Raw genomic sequence first — 16,512 nt, forward strand, 5'->3', positions numbered from 1 at the left:
AGGGAGTCACCCCACAAACCTGGCAGGAGGGCCAGGCCCAGAAATCTTATGCTAAAACACACCTGGAGTTAGAGGAAATGTCTCGAATTTCTGAAGGCGGAGTGAAAACAAATCAAAGTGTGATGCCACTTAGGGGCACCTGGTTGCTCTGGACCCCAATGCCAAGTTTGCAGAACTCGTTCTAGTTCCAACCTGAGCAGGTATTTACAGACAGGCAGGCCCCCGGACAGACACACTTGAAGAAAGCCTGCAGAGGGATGCGACAAGAAGGAAAAGAGCAGAGTGTGTGTGTGTGTGTGTGTGTGTGTGTGTATGTGTGTGTGTGTGTGTGTGTGTGTGTACACGCGTGGCACCGCAGCCCACCCCCTCAGGTGGAAAGAGCCCTATCTGCCTTGGACAAATTCCACTCCCAAGAAAAATCTTCTCATGGCAAACAAACTGGGTGGTCTTGGCCAGGCCCCCCCTTCCTCCAGGTCCCCTCTTTTCTCCTGCAATGCGACCTGAGGGTCATACCTTTTTTTTTAATAGGACAAAATATTCATTATGTGATTTCTATCCAGCTGCCTTAGAAAGCCCAGAGGGCTTTCTAAGGGCTCCCAGAGGGGGAGAGTGGCTCATTCTCCACACGCAGTTTCTCTGAGGCTGGCCTCAGACTTTAGGTAATCACGTCAGCACTCTGATGGGGTTGGAGGCAGGCCGCAGGGAGTGGCTGGGATAGGGGAAAGGGGTGCTTGCTATCCTGCTTCCCACTGTCCTTCTGGAAAAGCTATGGCCATTTTGTTCCCTTGGTGAACCTGTGGTCAAGAAGATGCTGCAACACTGTTCAGTGAGGGGCAGGTGGCCTCCCAGAAAGAACGACAAAGCAAGGAATAGGAGGCCCCTGCTCCGCCGTCAGGGCCACCCAGGGCCTGGTCTACGTGTGCTGGGCGTCAGAGTCCCCTGTGGGAATTCTGTATGTGCTTGTGGAGTCCTGCACCCGCCCGGGGAGTCTCTGGCACACCTCTGCTAAGAAGCCCTGGGTTCATGGCCGGCCGTGGACTCGTGGCCGGCCACGGACTCGTGGTCTCTCGCTCCTCTCCCCCAGAGGGGCTGTCTGACACTAGCATTTTCCTTGGCTTCTCCAGGGAAAATAATGCCAGTGATAAGAATAATAAACCTCGAGAAAGACACAAGACAATAGGTGGGCGATTCACGGCACCCGGTGGCTGTTGGTTGTGTCCCTACGGTCTTAGGAGGCGGCCGGGCAGGAGGGAGCAGGGCGATTTAAGACACCGGGGTTCTGATTCTGTGGGTCTGTGCGAGCGCCCTGTGGTGGAAAGACGATGGATAAATTTACCTTCCTCATACCCATACATGCCTCCCAGGAGCTCTGCGAGGATGAGACAGGGATGGTGATCCGAATGACCTCCGTGGGAAGGAGGTATTCATGGAGCAGAGAGGGAAGGGATTTCACCTCTTTGCTTCCCTTCTTCAGAAAGCTATGTAGCAGCCCTGGTTGTTACTATTATTATTTTTTTTAAAGGTACCAAGCCGGGGAGACCTGTAGGCCTCGTTGCCCATGGCACCCGGGAAATTAGTAATAGACTGAATACCAAGGATGTGAGTTTCTCCTTTTGGCCTTTTCTGGGCCCCAAAACCAGTCACACTTTAAGAAGGCTTCTGAAGTGGAGATAAGAGCCTCTATGTTCGCACAGGCTTCAACATTTACAAACAAGTCAGGCCACCCAGACCTGTGGGCTCGGGCCTCACCCATCTCCATGGCAACCCTGGCTCACCGCTGACTGCCAAGCTTCAGATGGGCTGATTCACCCGTCAGGAGGCCGGGCCGGGCACTGGCGACAAGCACAAACAGGAGCCCAGGCCCTACCACCTCTTCAGATCCTCTGCGGGAACCCTCCTCTGCCACCTCCAGATGAAGGCTGAAGCTGTCACCCTTGGAAGGGCACAGGCACCCGGCGGGAGCGGAGGCTAGAGTCCTCCCGGAACCGGTCCCACGGCATAGGGAAACACCACCAAAACCCAATTCTGCTCTACTGAGCAGGAAAAAACTGCCATGACCTGCCTCGCTAAGGATCACAAGTGACTTATATGTGTTAGTTACTTCTGAGCAGAATTTGAAGGTATGAACAAGGGCTTGTTATGAACTTTAGTTTTGTGAGAGAGGAGCTGAAACAACGCCGGAGGGGACGGTCCTGGAGAGTAAGTCTCTCTGTGAATCGGGTCATCCCTGCGGTCATCTCGGCCCTCTGGATTACTTCTGCCCTGGGGCTTTTACCAAGACACCGAGGGCAGAAGATGGGCCACCGAGAAATGTGTGGACCCCAGACCAGCAGCAGCAGCAGCACCTGGGGAATGTACTAGACAGGAAAATTCACTGTCCTCACCCTATACTTATTGAATTAGAGGCAAGTGGGGTAGCCCCAGATGATTCTGATGTGCCCTCACGTCTGAGAACCAATGCTCTAGGCCTTTATGTAAAGACCAAACAATCGGGACCACATGGAGAAGCTGTCTCTGGGTGTTCCGAGCCCAGAGACTAGCTTCCTAGACGCCAGTGCTGAAGGGCAGGAAGCCATGGAGGGGGCGGCGGGGGGCGGGGGAAGATGAGCTCTCACTGGGCTCCACCCAACATGGGGCAGAATTTCGGCATTCCCGTTTACACGGCAATCCAGAGTGTGGGCTCAGCTGTCCCACCACGGGGCCTCAGGGCCACCCTGAACTGCTGCACGGTGACGGCGAACACGGAGGACACAGGACAGGTAAGCAGGAAGGAAGCAAGAGGCATGAAACAGATAATGGCTGGACAACTCCATTTTGAACCCACTGAGCCTGGGCAGTCCTAGTAAACAGGTCAAGTTAGAACCTGCACTTGGCTTCCAAATGCAGTATTCATCCCACAGCCTCAGCCCTGTGAACCCTCTTCCCCAAGAAGCCAAAATACTTCCCACAGCCTCTGTAGCAGGGCACTCCTGGTAAGAAAGCTTCCTCCTGATTTCTGCAACCCGTGTTCTCCCCAGGCAGGGCTGCCATTACGGCTGAGTGGATTCTTTTCCTCAACCAACCCTCAGTTCTAGGAGGAAAAAAAATTTTTTTTTAAAGCTGAGGCTGATGGGCAATGACGTCGTAGGTTAATGCTGAGTTGACTTCTGGCAGCCTTTTCTGTCATGAGCAACTCCTTCAGAGGCTAAACAAAGGAAAATCATATAGTTAAGTGGAGCAATTAGTTACTCTGAGTGCGCATGAGTGTCCCACATTACAGGCAGTGACGGACGTACACCGTCTCATTTAATCCTCGTCACCTTTACTTTAGAGGTGAAACAGGTTCCAAGAGGTTAAGTAACAACTCGCTGCAAGAGACACAGCCAGCCAGAGGCCGCATTCACACTGAACCTGAACCAGGCAGATGACTCAAAGCTCCCGTCCTCCTCAACTGTGCTCCCTCCCTGCCCAGCCGGGAATGGGAAGACTGGGGACCCCTAAGCACTTTTCTTGGGGGACAAGAAGGTCCTCTGGACATGCTGGATTTGGCTAAATGCTCTGCCCTGACTGAACCTGACCTTGCCTGCTGCAGCGAGATCATTTAGATTCAGGGCACCAGGCCCTGCCTAAGGGAAGGCCAAGAGGGACGGAGCCCTGACCGCTAACTTCTTGGGGTTCGTCCTCGCTCTCCTTCCCCTCCCCCTCTGTTGTGGCTGGGAGAGGTGGTGGTGGCAAGCCCACCATCACCGGGTGAAGGAAAGGCATCCTCTGGGGCCAGCTCCGCCTTCCTTCTCCTCTCTGTGATGTCCACATAGAAGCTGTGGTGACTTTGGCCCTGCCCTGCTCTGACACCTGGCTTCAAGGTATAAAGAAAGTTCTAGATAAGAGGAACTGACCTCCTTTTGGGAAACATGAGAAGTGAACGGGAGAGGTGCTGAGGCCACCCTTCCTGGTCTGGAGGCAGAGCAGATTTCTTCTTCCTATGGCTGTTGTTAAACTCTCAGACCTCACAAGAGGGAGGGGGGCTCGGCCAAACGGTCCTGATGCTGGGGCCATGGCCAGCTGAGGCCAAAACTGGGCCCTCGCCTCATTCACCTTTCCCACGCTGGGGATATCTCTGAAATGGGCATTTTGTGGACAGGTGGAAGGTGGGGTTCTCGAATTCACCTTTGGAAAAGGACAGAGCCTCCTGGTAAAGTTTCAGCCCAGAACAATCCTGTGTGAGGCGGCTTTACAGAACCAAGCAAGAAGACACAGAGGCGTGTGTTTCGGACAACTTCAATCCCTGGAACGTTCTGAGAGGCTGTGGTAACAGTAACTACAGCCAGAGGGGCCCGAAGCAACCCCTGAGCTCTTGCTCTGAGCCAGGCACTGCCACACGCTTCACATTAAAAACACCATCATGTCCAACAACCGTAAGACCCTGGCAGTATGACCTTCAGGACTCAAAATCAAAAATGAGGCATAAGGAGAGTCACTGATTTGCTGCTTCCCCTAGGAATCTGCATTTCTGACAAGTCAACTCCTCCCACCCCCAACCACCACCCTGGGTCATAAAGGGCCCCGCTAAAGGGGGCTGCTCCTTGATGGCATGTTGGGAGGTCAAAACGCAAACCCAACCATCCCTGAGAAGCCAGGCCCCTGGAGAGGCACACTTCTGCCTCTTGTGACCATTTACTGCCCTAAATACTGAGAAAATGGCACCATCCATCCCACCACTTATATAATTCAGTATTTTTTTTTTAAATCAGAAATATAAAATATAAAAAAGTTCAAAAAAGTACTTAGTTTCCCCACGATTCCTTGGGCTTACCTGCATTGCTGACATCCTAAGCACCTGCTTAGCCTGCCCGCTGGCCTTGCACGGGTTCACGTCCTGGGGATTCTGTGCACTTTGGGGTGGGGGTTCCTGGGCGGAGGGGCTCAACAGCTATACCATACGGGTACCCTCCGTTTGCTAAGCATGGCTCTTTGGGGCCACGGTGTTCTCCAGCTTGCCTCAGACTGGTGCACAGCTAAGAGGGGAACACGCCCTATAGGAACAACAGTGGGATTTCCCAGGGAGAAGAGGAATATGAGGGAGCTAGATTTCTACCCCTTCTGAATCTAAGAGGGCTGGTAGGACTGCCTTATACCCTTTGAAATAGTTAGGATCATCCCAGTTGGAGATGAGGAAATGGGCTCAGAGAGGTAAAAGTAACTTGCCCAAGGTCACAGAGCAGGTATGGAACAACTTAGCCATCAGCTCTCTCCCTCTGTCATACGCAGAGCACAGGCCATGAAGAGGTCAGTTACTTGACTGCCTGAAGCAGCCCTGGTGGAAGGGAGTTAGCAAGGTCCCCTCTTTGGGGTGTTGCAGGGGATGATGGGCCTTATAAGCTTTTTTTTTTTTTAAAGCAAACCTTGATGGTAATTAGGCAGCAACCTGATCTGAACAAGTTCAAGAGCGGAGAAATTCTCCCTTCCAAGGACAAAGTCAGCATCATTTAAAAACCAGAGCTCTATTCCACCCAAAAGAGAAAGAAAGTTTTAGCTAATATGGTATATTAATATTAAGCAGTTTGGGGGATGAAGGATCCAGAGGGAGGGCCTCTGCCCAAGATAACCTCTTTCTAAACAAGAAACCTCACTGCAAGTTTCCACTGCCTGCTTGCCAGACATGAAGCGCACATCAGCCAGCCCATAAATCTGGTTCCTACTGAAAGCAGGCATTCTGATCTTAACCAAAATCATCTGATGTGGGGGATTGTTTTGGGGATGTTTTGCTTTAAATTCCAGAATACCACACATTTGTTTTCCATTGTGTATGCCTAAGATGCCTGGCGACCACACACACACACACACACTCACTCACTCTTGTTTATACACTTTAGCCATGTGAGTGGCTAAATGAGAGCTAGCTCTCATTCCATCTGTGGGACCGGTTACCACTTGCCTGCATGGCCCTGAGTGGTGGGAGATGCCCCTTTGTTTAGACCTTTGAAGCCGTGCCATGTGGTGTGTGGATTGGGAGTGTTGGCAACAGGCACACCCAGCTCTGCTCAGTGAAATGGGCCTCCTTCCCCATCATGGGGCATTCTGAGCCCAAAGCCAGGAGAAGAGCGGGGCCAAAGGTCTCCAACTGCTGCGTCCAATCTATCATCCATCCCATCCCTTTGCCATGATCTCTGCCTTCATTTTGGGTCTCTTAATTATAGCTGCCATTTGCACACACGGGTTTCAGTTTATATGCAAATTATGCAGGTAAATACACTATAATTCTGTAAATGTGTCTTCTCTTCCTTATGATTTTATTTTTATTTTTTTAAAAATATTTTGTTTATTTGACACAGAGAGAGAGAGAGAGCAGAAGCACAAGCAGGGGAAGTGATAGAGGGAGAAGCAGGCTCCCGCCAAGCAGGGAGCCCGATGTGGGGCTCGATCCTAGGACCCTGGGATCATGACCTGAGCCGAAGGCAGATGCTTAACACCTGAGCCACCTGGGCACCCCCCCTTATGATTTTCTTTCTTTCTTTTTTTTTTTTTTTAAAGATTTAACTTATTTATTTGACAGAGGGAGAGAGATAGGCAAAGAGAGAGAAGGGGAAGCAGGCTCCCTGCTGAGCAGAGAGCCCAATGTGGGGCTCGATCTCAGGACCCCGATATCATGACCTGAGCTGAAGGCAGAGGCTTTAACCCACTGAGCCACCCAGGCGCCCCTCCTTGTGATTTTCTTAATACTATTTTCATTTCTCTTGATTATTTTAAGAATGCAGCATATAATACATTCACAGAGTATGTGCTAACAGCATCTTACTGTTATCCTTAAGGCTTCTGGTCAACAGTAGGCTATTAGTAGTAGAGTTTCGGGAAGGCAAACGTTCGAAAGAGATTTTTGACTGCACAGGGTTGGTGTTCCTAAACCCCGTAATGTTTAAGGGTTAACGGTATGCTCCTGGCCAGCTAGCCTGTAACTCTTGCCCTCCCCACACCCTGCCTGCAACTCTTTGCCTGTACTCTTTAATTTTCTCAACAGACCCACCAAGTAGGTAACATTTACTTTCATTTTTTAGCTGAGAAAACCTGGGCACAGAAGCAGCTTGTCAGAGATCCCATAGAAAATAAGCGGCTGGGGCGCCTGGGTGGCTCAGTGGTTAAAGCCTCTGTCTTCAGCTCAGGTCATGATCTCAGGGTCCTGGGATCGAGCCCCACATCGGGCTCCCTGCTTGGCGGAGAGCCTGCTTCTCTCTCTCCCTCTGCCTGTCACTCTGCTTACTTGTGCTCTCTGTCTCTCTGTCAATTAAATAAATTAAAAAAAAAATCTTTAAAAAAAAAAAAGAAAATAAGCAGCTGAGCGAGAACTTGAACCCCGGAGAGTCTGAGTGCAAAGCCCAGATTCTCAACTGTTCTGCAGAGCTGTCTTCTTGATCAGTGTTGTTAATTTCAGAGCCAGAACTTTTCACTTTTGTCCTGTCTCCCCTCCCCCCCCCCCCCAGCCATAGCTGATTGCATTTCCAAAAGTGCACCTTATAGCCTTAAAGGGTCTCAGGGGAGCCTAGTTGAACTAGCAGAAGGCTCTGCCTTCTCAGGAAGGCACCTGCCTCAGCCACTTGGCCTGGAGGCATCACCTGACCCTGGCCTTTCTCTGAGGCCAGCTGCCCAATGAACAGAGTTGAGAGAGAGAGAGAGAGAGAGAGAGAGAATGCGCTTCTTCCTGCTGGTCTGTGGCCCGAGAACTTCATCTATGCCCTTGCTATACTGGCCAGAAAGTTGATGTGCACAGAGCACTGCTCTGGGAAACAGATTCCCCAGAGTCACCTGGCATGTCCTCTTCTCATCCCAGCTTTGCTACTGTGGCAAGCCTCACAGGGCAGACACGGTTACAGCTGCCCACTGGCCTCGGTCCTTGCTTGCATCCCCTATAGGAATTGCCCCAAGGGGAGGCCCAGAACCTCTGCCCTTCCCTCACAGCACCATCCTGCCACCAAAGGGCACAAGCAGGCATGACCACAGCCTGTGTTACGGCCCTGGCTATGGGGTCCTGGGAGGCACCTGCCACAGGAGGAGGATAATGCCAGCTTCTCATCCTAATGGGCTCTCCCCAGCACTGGGAGAGAAGCTCATTTCTACTTGAAATAAGCTTTCTGGGTCTCTGAAGGGTTATCTGTCTTAGGGAGTCAGAACTACTAGAATATGGTGGGAATGGGAGAAAGTAGAGCATGAGAAGAGGTTCTCAGGCTGGCAGAAAGAAAACTTTAGCAAGCCTAAGCGTAACAGTAACGTATTTAAATCCACAGCCCGGTATCACGGGAAGCAATGGGAAGACTTTCACACTACATCGGGGAGAGCAGGAGAGTGGGAAGGGACTAGAGACAAGTTTCTTGTCTCTACGGACTGGAGCAGGGGGGCTGCTGCGGGGGTGAGGGGGCCTGCTGCCCACTAGAGGGGGGCACTGTTGTGAGCTGGGCATGAAAAATGGCACACCGCAACTGCTCACCTGGATGGGAAGAAGGGATGTTGATTTGAACCTGCGAATAATTATGTCTTAGTCTGTTTGGGCAGGTATAACCAACAACCATCGGTCAGGCAGCTTAACAACAAAAATTGTTTCTTACTGTCCTGGAGGCTGGGAAGTCCGAGATCAAGACACCAAAGATTTGGTGTCTGGTGGGGAATTGTTTCCTGGTACACAGAGGGCTGTCTTCTTGGTAAAATCTCAGATGGTAGAAGGGAGGCGGGGCACGCTCTGGGGCCTCTTCTTTTATAAGGGCACTAATCCCATTCATGAGAGCTCCAACCGCACGACCTCATCACCCCTAAAAGCCCACCTCCAAATACCATTACACTGGGTTTTCGGATTTAACATATGAATTTTGGGGGAACACAAACATTTTAGTCTATAGCAAACTATCTTTTAAAAACACCAAACTTTTACTGACTTGAAATGCAGGAGTTCATAAGTATGATTTTGCTGATCTTTTTTTTTTTTTAAAGATTTTATTTACTTATTTGTCACGGGGGAGGGGAGGAAGGGAGTACAAGCAGAGGGATCAGCAGGCAGAGGGAGAAGCCTGCTCCCCAGTGAGCAAGGAGCCAGGTATGGGACTCAATCCCATGACCCTGGGAGCTGAAGGCTCCCGACTGAGCCACCTAGGCGTCCGTCCCTTTGCTGATCTTTCTGTATAAAGTTTTAATACATCAGTTCTCATTTATCATGTTATTGCTTCAATCAATGTAGGCTTAAAGATAAAACTAGAACGCTATAGAAACCTATTTTGAATTCAGTAAAACTGTCTGATTTACTTTATCATATTTTTAAGTCCCACACAAGGGTCTTCTGCTGTGAGCCATGTGTTGTGGTGTTTTTATACTTGGACACTGAAAAGCAGCTTATACTGGGAACAGGAGCAAGGGGCTGAGTCCTGAGCAATTTGGAGGCGAGAGCTTAGTAGAAGTCACGGGCCATTGGCCTGCCTGGCCTGAGAGGTGTTCACTGGAACCCAGAATGTACATTGAACACAACAGTAAGAGGATTAAGCTTTGAAGGGTGACTTTCCTTCAGCAAGAGCCAGCAAGAGTCACTGTTTCAGCATCCCTGTACAGTGGCTGGCAAGAGGACTGAACAAGAAGGATCTTTAAAATCCAGATTTCTGATTTTTTTTTCTCCAAGTCCATAATCCCCACACCTCTCTACCGAGGGATCTTTGCCAGAATCAAATGAATCTAGGCCCCTCTCAGTCAGAGGGGTTCATCCTCCTCTGATATTCAACCAAACTGAATATCATCTCCCCAGGAGTCCAAATCTCCAAACACCACCCCCACCCCATCACCCCCTACCTTCCCAAAGCCTTCAAGGTCAAGGCTGGGGAAGGTTGGCTGTATCAGTCTCCATTTGATGGGAAGGAGGTGGAGCGAAACAGAGAACTCAGTTCTTCCTAAACAAATACAAATCATCTGAACTATGGGAAAAACTAACCCAAGAAGCAAAACTTGGCGAGAAGCTCATAAAGTTGGATTCTTCCTGTGGATGAGAAATACAGAATACTCATTAAATTAATCGAGAGTCAAAACCACTCCTTGGGCAATGATTAAGCTGAGAGTCAGAGCAAGTATGGGTGGGGAAGCTGGCTCTCCAGTCCAGGCTGCTCTTGATCTTTGGGGAACTCACGCTTTTTCAAGTCACCCCGGATTCCCCCACACAGTCCCTGGGTGGTGGCGAGGCAACCCCCGGCTCATGGCTGAAGCATGGGATTCAGAACAGAGAAGAGGTTGCTTAGAAACCAAGAGAGGAGAAAAACCAGTATGAGGCATTCATTGGCCTCCAGAAAAAAAAGCAAAAAAAAAAAAAAAAAAAAAGAGGCAAAAGCATTTTTCTGGAGGTGGGTCTCTGATTTTGTGGAATTCCCTAAAAAGGTTAAAGTCCATGAGCCTAGGACAATGGCACACAGTACTTAAAAACGATTCAGAATGAAGGACTTTTTGGGGGTGGCGGTGGTGGTTGGGGATGGGGGGGCGGACAGGAGTTGGAATTACCGGATGGATGTAATTATTATAAAATTATCTCATCTGGAGACAGGATGCTGCTTTCCACAGCTGCATGCCATCACTTGATGGAAAATGAAAATGTCCCTGGACCAGCATTACTTTTTCCACAGAATGAAACAGGCAAGTGATCTGCAGTCAGACTTCAAAACATAAATTTAAAAAAAAGTGTATTGTTAAGATTAGCCCTCCTGGTCTCCTGAATTCCCTCAGTTGCAGAGGGCATTTCCGAGTAGTTGAGAACATCGGGCTCTTGCCCAGAGTTTCAAAACCCCAGAATAAGTAAGTCACTGCTTTTTCATTTGGAAGAGATGGAAAGAAGGTTTCTGCAGGGCTCTGGTTGAAAAGACCTGTGGCAGGCCCAGAAGCAATCCCACTGACCCCCCCACTCCCCTCCCCTAGACCAGGGAGGGGGGAAACGCAGAATAGAAACTTGCACCCCCTCAAACTTCACTCTCTTCTCCCCAGCTGGACACAGGTCCATCGAGAATTTTGTCTACCAAGGAGACAAAAGGCCACAGAAGCCATGATGACCCATGACCTCAGGTCCGTAACCCTTACCTACAGTCAGGCACACCCAGCAAAGAACTGTCAAGGCTTAGGTTCTTCAGAAGAAAAGGCGTTTTTGCCAGTTTGAGGTGTATTATTAAGTCGCAAACTGTGTGACCCAAAGCCACACCTCCTCATAAAATTGAATTGAACCGGAAAATAAGCACGCAAATCAAACACGGGACACCCAGCACTGCGTCTAACAGGAAGATTCCACATCTAATACAAAGGGTGTGAGAACGCTGACTTGTGACGTTTGAAGCCACAGAAGACTCATTTAGCAGAGTTGGTTAGGTGTCCTGGCAAGGACCGCCCTCCATGGGCTGCTTATTCAAGTGGTTCCAAATACTCAAACCTCTTCCTTTTGAGTACAGAAGAGTCAGGTCTGAAACGGTGCCATGGGCCACTCTGAAAGGACAGGGGTAGCGTTTGTGTAGAGGAATCCCCCTGCCCCCCCAAACTCAGGAATCAGAGCTTTGCTGTTGACAACCACTGCAGGGGAAAGTGAGGGGCAAGCCGTCAAGATTCTGGGCAGGGGAGAGGACCTCTTTTTCTTAGCAGATGCAGACACCTGGCCTCCTCTCACCTCTCCCCAAACCTGCCAGCCTCAGTACAGACAACGCCAGCTTTACCAGAGCTCCCGCTGTCTGTGTGCCAAAGGTGGGGAGCCATTTCAGGCAAGCGTCCCAGCTGCTCGCTCAGCCCAACGCTGAAGGCCAACAGCTTCTGGGGGAAGCAGCAAGTGGGGTGGGAGGGGCTTTTGCCCCTGTCTACACTGATAGGTCTGTACACTGCCCAGGTCCAGAAGTCTGAGGTCTTGGGGTTTCTCTGCAGTGTAGTTTATTTTCAGAATTGGGGCCGCCCCACAGTCAAACGTGGAGCCGCACATGAGATGGAGTGGGTGTCCTGGAGCAAGAATCATGGAGGTGGGGTGGATCACGAGGCTGGCCTTGATGCAGGAAGTCGGAAGGAAGGGGGGGGTGGAGTGTGGATGCCTGCCTACATCCCTGGTTTCAATTTCCACACTTCTTGGGGAAGGGCTCCTCTCCTCCCCATGGCCTCAATCTACTTTCTCAACTGTGGAGTAAGCGGCTTTGGTTGGAAGTTTACTGGGTCTGGCGCTAAGCTATGCCAAGGGCAGCCCCTACGTTCTCTCATTTAACCCACAGCAACTCCTTGGCATAGACACCAGCTCCGTCTGCTGATGGCGGGGGAGGGCTGAATGTGCCATGCGCCGACCAGTGGGCAGGACTACCACGGATTGCTGAGGGCCAGGAAAACAGAAAACCCCTAAACAGAGGGACCCTACCCAGGGCGACAGAAGGAAATGTGAGGTCAACAGAAAAGAGACCTCCCTCAGAGGGAAAGACCCAACTGTAAAAAATTATAAAACCCATTGGTTTTACAGATGAGCAAACTGAGGTCTGGAACACAAAAGCCACTTCCCAGGGTGTCAAAGTGACTTGAGGACAGAACTAGACTAATACCCAGGTCCCTGTCCAGATTTCCACTGTTTTTTTGGGGGGGGGGTAGGTAGGTAAGCAAGATGCCCCAGAGGAAAATATAGAAAACAACTGAGAGTCAAGAAGTTAGGGTTGTGGGGTTGTTGGACGAACAGACTGGTTGCTGGTCTGGCTGTGAGCATCAGAGGCCCTACTCAGGGAGGGTGGGCTTAGCTCTCACTGGGGTTCCATGGGGCTGAGGCCGGCGCAGACGTGTACCATCTCCCCACCCTGATCATCCCACTGCTTCTCTCTCTGGGTCACTGCTAGGCCACCCCTCCCAGCATCCTTTGTTCATGAGGTGTTGCTGGCTCCTGGCCTCACACTCCTGTTTTCCAAGGCCGGCATCAGATCCCAAATGCCAAGTTTAAAAACTCCTGGTCTCAAGAGAGAAAGGTAACCGGTGCCATCATTACAGTCTGAGCTGTTCCCTTTAAAGGTATCTATGAGAGCTTGTTTCTGCCCGGCTGGGCATGGCAGCGGGTTGGGGTGGAAAGCAGATTGCACTTTTAGCCAACCAGACGTGGCTTCAAACTTACTCCTGATGCTATCTTGCCACATCACCTTGGTAAGTCACTAAACCTCTCTGGAGACTAGATTCCTGGTCACTGGTACCATGGGGATAATGCTTCCTGCTCCCGCTTCTCTCATGGGGCCTGGAAAAGGCCTTTGCAGACTGTAGAACACTGCCCCAGTGGATCCTGATACCCCTTTATTCTAGCATCTCTTCAGGGACCTTAATACAGGCCTACTGAACGATGGTTAATTCAGAAAAATGTGGTTTACCTGCGCTGTCCCCCCTCCCCCAAGTCCATTACCAGGTCCCCTTGTTGGTTTCCTGATGGAGACAGAAGAAGATGGGACTTAAGTCAGGGACCCAGGACTTATGGTATTGATTTGGTCTCCCGGATCCTGGGTCAATCACCCCACCCCTCTCTGGTTCTCTGCTTTCTCACTGTGAGTATCAGGGTTGGACTGGATAATCACCAAAGTCATTCCTAATTCTGGACCCAAACATTTCCAGATTCAGTCATATCTGTTTCAGATGACATGGCTGACCAGCAGCGCCTGGTCCAGGTAGGGGCAGCTCTGAATATGGGTGGGGTGGTACAGGCTGGAGACAATGAGACTGAGAAGATACGGAGGAGCCCTGGAGCCTCTCATCAGGCTCCTGCAGGAGCCACATGGCAGGGGTGGGTGGTGGATGGGTGTGTGTGTGTGTGGGTGTGTGTGTGTGTGTGTGTGTTTAATGAAGGCACATAGCAGTCTGTGGTTCCTTCTTGGCCCAAACCCCTGATGCAGCCTAGGCAGATAACTGAGGACTAAGCAACAGGGTGGCAGGGGAGATTGTGCTGGGGAGGGGAGAGGAAGACTCCCCAAGGACAGGGGTGGGGTGGGGCGGTGCTAGCCAGCCTTCTCACATTCTTTTCTGGTGCCAGAGGTTGGTGAGAGGAGGAAGCCCAGCCTGGGAGCCAGTGGCTGGCTGCTGGGGCTGGTGGGAACACAGGGAGGAAGAGTACCCACTGCTGGGAGGGGTGGTCTCCCTAAAACAGGCCAAGTGTTGGACAGGGGTACATCTATGTGGCATCCTCACTAGAACATGTGTTGTGTGTGGCAGGTCAGACTCTTTGCATCGGCTCAGGAGAGAGGATTAAAATCTCAAGAGGTTTGCCCCAAGGTTTGTGGGGACCCCGGTGACCAGCTCCAGGGGAACAGGTACAGTATATTTTTTGCTACAAGGCTCTGGTGGCATGCCTGTTTCTACAGCAGTCTCTCTAGTGGTACAGGGACTGCCTTTCCAAACTCCTTCCTTAACTGCAAAGGAGCAAATGCCATCCATCTGTGTGCAGGGCATGGGGGCCTCAGACTCAGGACACAAAGGTTCCCTTTTCCTTGTTTCTTTCCGTCTACGGGTGGTCCCTTGATCCCCCAAGAGAAGGTGCCTGCCTCAGGTTTTCCAGTTGCAGAAAGGCCGAGTGCGGCCAGCAGTGGGTGTCAAGCAGCTCCCCAGCCCGGTGTCCTATCCAGGTGAACCACTGTCCGTGGCCCCGCCCAGCCACTGGGTGGGCTGGCACGGGGGTGTAGGCCAGGCTGGAGGACCCGGGCTAGCAGTAGGCGGAGGGCACCTGATCTTCCCCCGGAAATGGGGAAACACAGGACTAAAAGCGCCAACAGGCATTTGCCCCACCTCTCCCCAACTCTCCCAGAGTTCTCTCCAGTTCAGATACTTATCGCCTTTGGGGGAAAAAAAAATCAAGACAAGCTAGTCTTTCAGGTAGTTTCGGGGAATTCCGACTTTCTCACGGTGGGCTCAGAATCAAGCCTGCAGGCACCTCCTCGAGGGTGGAGGGGGTCTCCCACTCTCACTCAGGGACGCGGTCCCAGTCCTCCCTCTCTCTCCCTTTCCAGTGTAAAAGTGTCAACAGCTCTGGGCTGAGCTCTCCTCGCCCCACTGAAGTCCTCAGAGCGCCCGCATCTCCCCCCACGAGCTCCTCGCGGCCCCGGCCACTTGTGAGACCCCACCCAGATCGGTCGTCCTTGGCCAGGGCCTGAAGTTCCCAGAAGAAGGGTGCTCCGTTTCTCCCTGCCGCCTTCCCCTCCTGCACTCGGAGGGGCTGGGGGAGGGGAGGGAGCAGACGCGAACCGCACCCCAAACCCTCGGCGAAAAAGAGGGCTAGGGCCGGTCTCCCCGCCCCAGCCCCCTAGGGCCCCCCGCGCTCCGCTGCCCGGCTCGGGTTCGGAGGAGCCCCTACGATCGTGGCCGCCCCGCTCGTCTCCGGACCCGGTCGAGGAGCCAGCTGGCGGCCGCGGTGCCCTGTCTCCTCCCGCCCGGAGTCCACCCGGCGCGGGGAGTGCCAGTTACCGGCAGCCCCGACCGCGGACAGGGTTCCCGGGATGAACAGGTGGCTCCGGAGAGGAGCGCGCGGCGGTTGGCGCTCACTCACCCAGAAGATGAAGTTAAATCCGAAGAGCAGGTATTTGATGCACTTGGTGCCTCCTTTGACCGGCATGGTGCGGGCTAGACTGGCCTGGGCGGACCGGTATGGTACTGGGGGCGCGCGCGGCCGCGACGAGGGTTAGCAGACTTGGGACCGGGGCTTCGGCGGCTGCAGGCTGGCCTCCGGGCTGCACTTTTAAAAAGTGCCACTCCTTACTGAGCCTGGTGGCCGCGGTGCGCATGTGCCGTGGACCCCGCCCCCGGCCGACCCGGCCCCTGGCCCCACCTGCCCCGCCCACGCCCCGAGGCCGGCTCCCGCCCGGCTTCCGGGGGGACAGGGGCTCAGCGGTCTTGGAGCGCGCGCTGCCCTTTCCTCTCTTTCCTCCGGGCACAGCCCTCCCGCTCACCTTCGTTGGGCTGACTCTCCTTCCCGCCGCCGACCTCCCCCTTTCCCCTCAACAGCCCCGGGATCATTCCAGACTGCTCGCTCCCCTCCTCCCCTCCGCTTTTACCTGTGAGTTCTGTGGAAGCCTTGCCCTGAAGTTCTCGCTTTGTTGATTCTGATCTCCCTGCCTGAGCCCTCTGCTACGGGAGACCTTTCTCCGCGTCGTTGGGGGTTGGGGTTGGGATCCAGTGCCCTTACTCCAGGCGGCTGCCCGCTGAATGAAGGCTCTTCTTGATTTGGAGGGGAGCTGCCCGGCTTTATTTCTCCTTGAGGCGGCTCCTTGCAAACTTTTATTCATGGAGTACACTCTTTACTTGGCATCTCACTCTGAGGAACAGGAATTAGCAACTTCAGTCCAGGCAGCAAGAGAGGATGGAGGGTTATGGGAGTAATGTTCAAATATAGTTCCTGAACAGTAATATGGCTGAGGAAGTCGAGGGGTCCTGCCGTGCTTCCTGGTCTTGGGGTTCAGATGCCCTGAGAGAAGAGAGAGTTCCTAGCCAGGCTTCTGTTCTCGCCTCTACTCCCCAGCACCTTTCCTCTTGCCTTCTGACCTCTACATGCTAAGTTCTGATCCC

The 16,512-nt window shown here is 52.3% G+C and overlaps 1 protein-coding gene across 1 annotated transcript in view; it reads right to left on the bottom strand.

Annotated features, from left to right (window-relative positions):
* CD9 (CD9 molecule) overlaps positions 1-15,698 on the bottom strand; it is a 33,530-nt gene extending 17,832 nt beyond the window's left edge. Inside the window, exon 1 of the mRNA XM_046013456.1 lies at positions 15,497-15,698. Coding sequence (XP_045869412.1) covers positions 15,497-15,562 — 66 coding nt within the window. The 5' untranslated portion in view covers positions 15,563-15,698. The remainder of the gene's footprint in view (positions 1-15,496) is intronic.
* Positions 15,699-16,512: the final 814 nt, after the last annotated feature.

Source organism: Meles meles, chromosome 7 (genome assembly GCF_922984935.1).
Source record: "Meles meles chromosome 7, mMelMel3.1 paternal haplotype, whole genome shotgun sequence".
In the NCBI taxonomy this organism is placed as follows: domain Eukaryota; kingdom Metazoa; phylum Chordata; class Mammalia; order Carnivora; family Mustelidae; genus Meles; species Meles meles.